Source organism: Amaranthus tricolor, chromosome 3 (genome assembly GCF_026212465.1).
Source record: "Amaranthus tricolor cultivar Red isolate AtriRed21 chromosome 3, ASM2621246v1, whole genome shotgun sequence".
In the NCBI taxonomy this organism is placed as follows: domain Eukaryota; kingdom Viridiplantae; phylum Streptophyta; class Magnoliopsida; order Caryophyllales; family Amaranthaceae; genus Amaranthus; species Amaranthus tricolor.
The window spans coordinates 35,510,197-35,517,936 of record NC_080049.1 but is presented as its reverse complement, the minus strand read 5'-3'; the positions used below and the strand labels follow the sequence as shown (position 1 = coordinate 35,517,936).

Genomic DNA, 7,740 nt, shown 5'->3' with positions numbered 1-7,740 from the left:
ATGGCATCGATAATTTCAAGAGTTTGGTATTGATTTATAGCTTGAAATTAGATTGTTGGAGGACAGGAATTCATGATCCTCCCGAATTATTTAATTGGGATGAACAAGAATGTATCGATATAAACGGAACCCTTCATTAATTGGTCGTCAAGCAAAGGCGATTGGTCGTCAAATGGGCGGCCCAGTACTAACATTTAATCTTTGGGAAGTATATTAGTAACGCAAGGGATGATTCTATTACTTATCGTATAGGATTCTGACAATGGATATTGTCAGATATAAGGATTCGGGTTCCATATGTACAGCTAATACTAATTAAAATGGGAAGTATATCCTATATCTTATGAGCTTTAATGCTTTATATAATTTTTTTAACTTTTTATTAGTAATACTAATACTAATTAAAGTTAAACAGGGGATGTACAGCTATAATTTTTGTAGGAAGAACAAAAGTGCTTTGTGTATATACAAATATACAAATATATATTATATATATAAAACAAAGTATTAGAATTAGTCATCACTGTCGACTAACATCCGCTAAGGGCTCTACCCTTTTCGTTGTGTCTCCTATTTTTTTTAATGAAATGACAAAAATACTCTTAATCCGTATATAATAATTAAAATCAGATTGTCAACATATATACTACTTATATACTAGAAAATCATGATTAACACAACTCGTATTGAGATATATTTTAGCTAGTAAAAGGACAAAATGGTCTTTCAGAATGCTTTTTTCTAGATGGTTCTCTCTTTTGTATATAATGCTTTTTCTAATAAAATAAAGGGATTAGAATGCCTTTTCCCCTTCTCCAAAAACCTTTCATGGTATCAGAGTAATTTTTCTTCTTCTAGGGAGGTATTGAGATATATTTTAGCTAGCAAAAGCACAAAATGGTCTTTCAGAGTGCTTTTTTCTAGATGGTTCTCTCTTTTATATAAAATCTAATAAAATAAAGGGATCAGAATGACTTTCCCCTTCTCCAAAAACCTTTCAACTCGTAATATTATACTCATAACTCGCCCTAACAGCCTAATAGACACCTCTATTTCTATAGTTCCGAAGTTGGAAGAGAAAGTTAAATAAAATACTCCTATATTATAGGAGTACTAAATTTTCTTTTCTATTCGCTTTTCCCTTATTAACAGATTTGATTTTCTTGATCTTTTTCAATCTTGAACTTGTGGGCAAATTCAAGAACACATATATTCCTGGGCAAATCCCAATTCCCCCTACTAATCATTGCACAGACTTTTGTTCAATTTGGTACAATGGAAAGTACAATAACTATGTCTGATCTTGAAAATCAAGTACTAACAAGTATTTTTGTTGGATTACCAGCAAAATCTCTGCTACGCATCAAGAGTGTGTGCAAATCATGGTACAAAATAATCAATGACTACCATTTTACCAAGCTTCATTTTGAGCGGTCCAACCGCCTGTATTTGATTATATCAAATCCTGTTCTGCACTTGATTGATATTCACAAACTTCACAACCCCATTAAGTTGCCTTACCCATTCAATGATGTGGGTGATGATATTATCAGGGCAGCATTTTATCAATATACTCGTGTCGTAGGGATTAGTCGCGGCTTGTTCTGTTTCTACATGGATAAATCTCCATACACTGTTATCTTGTACAACCCCACAACAAGAACACACAAACTCCTTCCCTCAACGCCTCGTACTGGGTCTCCATGCGAAGCTGATACGAAAGCCTACGTGGGGTTTGGTTATGATCCTGTTTCGGATGACTATAAATGTGTCAAAGTTGTTCATTATTGCAAGGGTAATAATTTTTGTAAGTACAACCCCGATTCTTTCAAGAATTTGGCATTGATTTATAGCTTGAAATCTGATTGTTGGAGGACAGGAATTCATGATGTTCCTGAATTCTTTGAATGCAATGGCCAAGATTGTATCGATATAAACGGAACCCTTCATTGGTCTAGCAACGACGAATACCTAGGCGAAAAGGGTTGTCCAATAGTAACCTTTAATCTTTGGAATCAAACATTTGACAAAATAATTGTTCCTAGTATATTTAGAGACCCAAGGATTCATGCTGTTACTTATCGTTTAGGAGTTCTTGATGATTGTTTGAGTTTGGTTATGAACTATAATTACAGCAGTACTGAGCATTACTTTGATGTACATATTAAGAAAGGTAGATTTTGGATTAGGTTGTGTAAGATTCCTATACTGGATTGTGTTATTATTACTTCAAGAGTATGGGCAAATTGTTGGTGGCCAATAACCGATTTGATATGGGCTATTTGGACATTAATAGTTTAAAGATTACGGATTTGAAGCTTCCTCAATTGATACAAATTGGGGATGCTTATGTGTCTTCTGAGAACGTTCTTATGTTGAAAGACGATGATAGAGTTTTACAGGAAAATCCTCAAATTTTACAAAGAAGTCAAACATTATTGGAGACAACTCTCAGGTAAACAATTTGGCTTCACATTATGCTTTTTGTTTCACATATTCATTATTTGATTTTCATTGTTGTATGTTTTTGTTTTTGTAGGTAGTTGAGAGCGCATGGCACGAGTCTGGGACCTGGTTTTTATTTTCCTTCAAGCTAAGGTAATGAGTTCACGTTTTAAGTTTTTTAATTCATATAATCTAGAAAATCATAATGCGTAAATAAGGCTGATTTGGGTTTTGAATACTTGGTTTGTATTGAATAATAATAAGAGGTACTGCCTCTATTTATACAAGTAATAAGGACTAAAATAAAATAATAAAATATTACGAAATATTAAACTTAAGAAACTAAATCACAATAATATGAAATATAAAATATTATACCAATATTCTACTTTCCTACATAATCAGGCTTAATTAATCTTTATGGTTCTTATTTGTTTTTCTTTCTACGATGGTTTTAAGGCCATTGTTAATTGTTAAAAACTAATTTACGTGTTTGTGTCCTAATATTGACTATCTTGATGTTGCATTGAGTGCTTAACTTGTTCAATGTTGCAGGCTATTTGCCAGATAAAGTACCATTGAGGCATCGAAGAAGCTATGGAAGTGGGAATATTATATTCTGCAACATAAGAGGAAATGAATTCAATAAAAAAAAAAATTTAAATAGTATTGTTAAAAGATAAAACAAGATGACTCTGCTTTGTGCAAGTAATAGAGTGCCCTAATTTTGATATTGTTCTTATAGATTGTGTGTACTATCTGATCTGCACTTGCTGGCTCATATCAATGTAGATCATTCTTGATTGGTAATTGGCCTAACAAATGACAACCAAATCACATACTCCATTACTTATGGTACAAATAGGGGTGCTAAATGGGTCGGGCACCCATTTTTGAGCCCTTATCCGGACCGTTTTTAGAAGGGCTTTGTATAGGATGAGTTGAAAATGGGCTATACCGAAAACATTCTCTACTACAATTAAAAGGGTGCAGGCTATAAAGCTAAATAAAGACCAGAAATGGGTCTTTGTAAATACTACATAGCATGACTAATAGATCATTTAATTATTATAAATGGCAATGTCAAAAGAAATTATAAACATCTCTATATTATAATTATTATGAATTGATCATTTAATTTTAAAAGGCACTTATCCGGTTGTGCCTATATTTACTTAATTATGAACCCGACCTATATCCAGCCCAGTAAGACCTTAGGTACAATGTTGCCCATAGTGCTGTGGATTATTCCTCTTGTTCTTCCTAAATGGAGAAAGCACATAAGTGAAGTATATTTTAGATTCATCCAAAATACTCTCTGTGCGAACTAATTTGTTTGAAACAATTATATGTATAAATACACCTTTATTTTAATCCGATCAACTCAAATTAATTAAGAGAGATTAGATTAATTAATTAGAAGAATAAATTAAATGTCGTCTTCTAAATCAAACAAATTAGTTCGCACAGAGAGTATTTTGGATGAATCTAAAATATACTTCACTTATGTGCTTTCTCCATTTAGGAAGAACAAGAGGAATAATCCACAGCACTATGGGCAACATTGTACCTAAGGTCTTACTGGGCTGGATACAGGTCGGGTTCATAATTAAGTAAATATAGGCACAACCGGATAAGTGCCTTTTAAAATTAAATGATCAATTCATAATAATTATAATATAGAGATGTTTATAATTTCTTTTGACATTGCCATTTATAATAATTAAATGATCTATTAGTCATGCTATGTAGTATTTACAAAGACCCATTTCTGGTCTTTATTTAGCTTTATAGCCTGCACCCTTTTAATTGTAGTAGAGAATGTTTTCGGTATAGCCCATTTTCAACTCATCCTATACAAAGCCCTTCTAAAAACGGTCCGGATAAGGGCTCAAAAATGGGTGCCCGACCCATTTAGCACCCCTATTTGTACCATAAGTAATGGAGTATGTGATTTGGTTGTCATTTGTTAGGCCAATTACCAATCAAGAATGATCTACATTGATATGAGCCAGCAAGTGCAGATCAGATAGTACACACAATCTATAAGAACAATATCAAAATTAGGGCACTCTATTACTTGCACAAAGCAGAGTCATCTTGTTTTATCTTTTAACAATACTATTTAAATTTTTTTTTTTATTGAATTCATTTCCTCTTATGTTGCAGAATATAATATTCCCACTTCCATAGCTTCTTCGATGCCTCAATGGTACTTTATCTGGCAAATAGCCTGCAACATTGAACAAGTTAAGCACTCAATGCAACATCAAGATAGTCAATATTAGGACACAAACACGTAAATTAGTTTTTAACAATTAACAATGGCCTTAAAACCATCGTAGAAAGAAAAACAAATAAGAACCATAAAGATTAATTAAGCCTGATTATGTAGGAAAGTAGAATATTGGTATAATATTTTATATTTCATATTATTGTGATTTAGTTTCTTAAGTTTAATATTTCGTAATATTTTATTATTTTATTTTAGTCCTTATTACTTGTATAAATAGAGGCAGTACCTCTTATTATTATTCAATACAAACCAAGTATTCAAAACCCAAATCAGCCTTATTTACGCATTATGATTTTCTAGATTATATGAATTAAAAAACTTAAAACGTGAACTCATTACCTTAGCTTGAAGGAAAATAAAAACCAGGTCCCAGACTCGTGCCATGCGCTCTCAACTACCTACAAAAACAAAAACATACAACAATGAAAATCAAATAATGAATATGTGAAACAAAAAGCATAATGTGAAGCCAAATTGTTTACCTGAGAGTTGTCTCCAATAATGTTTGACTTCTTTGTAAAATTTGAGGATTTTCCTGTAAAACTCTATCATCGTCTTTCAACATAAGAACGTTCTCAGAAGACACATAAGCATCCCCAATTTGTATCAATTGAGGAAGCTTCAAATCCGTAATCTTTAAACTATTAATGTCCAAATAGCCCATATCAAATCGGTTATTGGCCACCAACAATTTGCCCATACTCTTGAAGTAATAATAACACAATCCAGTATAGGAATCTTACACAACCTAATCCAAAATCTACCTTTCTTAATATGTACATCAAAGTAATGCTCAGTACTGCTGTAATTATAGTTCATAACCAAACTCAAACAATCATCAAGAACTCCTAAACGATAAGTAACAGCATGAATCCTTGGGTCTCTAAATATACTAGGAACAATTATTTTGTCAAATGTTTGATTCCAAAGATTAAAGGTTACTATTGGACAACCCTTTTCGCCTAGGTATTCGTCGTTGCTAGACCAATGAAGGGTTCCGTTTATATCGATACAATCTTGGCCATTGCATTCAAAGAATTCAGGAACATCATGAATTCCTGTCCTCCAACAATCAGATTTCAAGCTATAAATCAATGCCAAATTCTTGAAAGAATCGGGGTTGTACTTACAAAAATTATTACCCTTGCAATAATGAACAACTTTGACACATTTATAGTCATCCGAAACAGGATCATAACCAAACCCCACGTAGGCTTTCGTATCAGCTTCGCATGGAGACCCAGTACGAGGCGTTGAGGGAAGGAGTTTGTGTGTTCTTGTTGTGGGGTTGTACAAGATAACAGTGTATGGAGATTTATCCATGTAGAAACAGAACAAGCCGCGACTAATCCCTACGACACGAGTATATTGATAAAATGCTGCCCTGATAATATCATCACCCACATCATTGAATGGGTAAGGCAACTTAATGGGGTTGTGAAGTTTGTGAATATCAATCAAGTGCAGAACAGGATTTGATATAATCAAATACAGGCGGTTGGACCGCTCAAAATGAAGCTTGGTAAAATGGTAGTCATTGATTATTTTGTACCATGATTTGCACACACTCTTGATGCGTAGCAGAGATTTTGCTGGTAATCCAACAAAAATACTTGTTAGTACTTGATTTTCAAGATCAGACATAGTTATTGTACTTTCCATTGTACCAAATTGAACAAAAGTCTGTGCAATGATTAGTAGGGGGAATTGGGATTTGCCCAGGAATATATATGTTCTTGAATTTGCCCACAAGTTCAAGATTGAAAAAGATCAAGAAAATCAAATCTGTTAATAAGGGAAAAGCGAATAGAAAAGAAGATTTAGTACTCCTATAAATAGGGGTGTTCGGTTTTGAAAACCCGATTCGAAAACCCACATTCTGATTTTTAAAACCGGGTAAATTACCCGGTTATCCAAATTCAGATAAATTACCCGGGTAAATGACTTAATCTATCAGATTCCTTCTACCTTGGGCCGCCTATTCCAGTCTTCACGGACAAACAAAACCAGATCTCACCAAGAAGGACGGGGCTGTAAACGGTTATGACTTATGAGGGCGCTCTTGCCATTTTTTCTTACCTCAATCATTGTCTTTCCGGCGGCAAAACAACCATCCTCACCATTTTACACCCTACGAGACGACCGCCTCCATGGTTCCAACCTCGGATTTCCGACCCGGTTTAAATCGAACACCCCGGGTACTCGGTTTAAACCGGGTCGGATCCGGAACAGAATTTTAAGTATCCGGAAAACCGGGTTGACCCGGTATCCGGTTTTGAACACCCCTACCTATAATATAGGAGTATTTTATTTTACTTTCTCCTCCAACTTGGGAACTATAGAAATAGAGGTGTCTATTAGGGTGTTAGGGCGAGTTATGAGTATAATATTACGAGTTGTGTTAATTATGATTTTCTAGTATATAAGTAGTATATATGTATTATTTTAATTAACGTGATTATTTCCTTCAATTAGAGATTCTTCTAAATTTTTGCTATAAAATATTTTTTATATTAAAAAAAATAATAAGGTAAGCGAGTTATTCTAATCACTCAGTCTACATATTTGCAATCAATTTCTATTTTCAATCTTTGCACTCTTCTTTTTTGGTAATATTCTCCAATATTAATTTTAATCTCTCTCTTTAATTTCATCCCTTTATTTTTTTCAAGTCATTTATTATATGTCTTATTCACCAATTCTAACGTATCAAAATTGGGGTTACTTGCAAAATCTTGTTTCAATTCACTTTTCTAATAAGTAGAATTTCAATTAGGCTGTTAAGCAAATAAACTCTATAAATCAAAAGAATCTAAAATTAAAAATATAGATGCCTAAAAAATTTCAAGGTCAGACCATATATTCATTTAAATAACAAAAACATACTTTTTTAAGGGCCTATATAATTTATTTTTTACTCAATCACCAAAATATTTGAGATAGTCCTAATCGTATTCTATAAGAACTCTAATAAGATTATTCTAATATGCCTACATACA

At 33.1% G+C, this 7,740-nt stretch overlaps 2 protein-coding genes and 2 long non-coding RNA genes across 4 annotated transcripts; 2 read left to right on the top strand and 2 right to left on the bottom strand.

Annotated features, from left to right (window-relative positions):
- The first annotated feature begins 1,275 nt into the window (after window positions 1-1,275).
- On the top strand, window positions 1,276-2,301 carry LOC130808591 (F-box protein CPR1-like). Its single transcript, XM_057674045.1, has one exon. It carries the CDS (start codon window positions 1,276-1,278, stop codon window positions 2,299-2,301), a length of 1,026 nt encoding a protein of 341 aa, XP_057530028.1.
- Window positions 2,302-2,316: 15 nt separating this feature from the next.
- On the top strand, window positions 2,317-3,159 carry LOC130809247 (uncharacterized). Its single transcript, XR_009040784.1, has 3 exons — window positions 2,317-2,455; window positions 2,540-2,598; window positions 3,001-3,159. It is a non-coding gene; the product is annotated as an uncharacterized LOC130809247 (long non-coding RNA).
- Window positions 3,160-4,519: 1,360 nt separating this feature from the next.
- LOC130809246 (uncharacterized) lies at window positions 4,520-5,362 on the bottom strand. The gene is made up of 3 exons (XR_009040783.1): window positions 5,224-5,362; window positions 5,081-5,139; window positions 4,520-4,678 (listed from the first exon to the last, which is right to left on the bottom strand). It is a non-coding gene; the product is annotated as an uncharacterized LOC130809246 (long non-coding RNA).
- A 15-nt stretch (window positions 5,363-5,377) lies between these two features.
- LOC130808590 (F-box protein CPR1-like) lies at window positions 5,378-6,403 on the bottom strand. Its single transcript, XM_057674044.1, has one exon. It carries the CDS (start codon window positions 6,401-6,403, stop codon window positions 5,378-5,380), a length of 1,026 nt encoding a protein of 341 aa, XP_057530027.1.
- Between the last annotated feature and the right edge of the window lie 1,337 nt (window positions 6,404-7,740).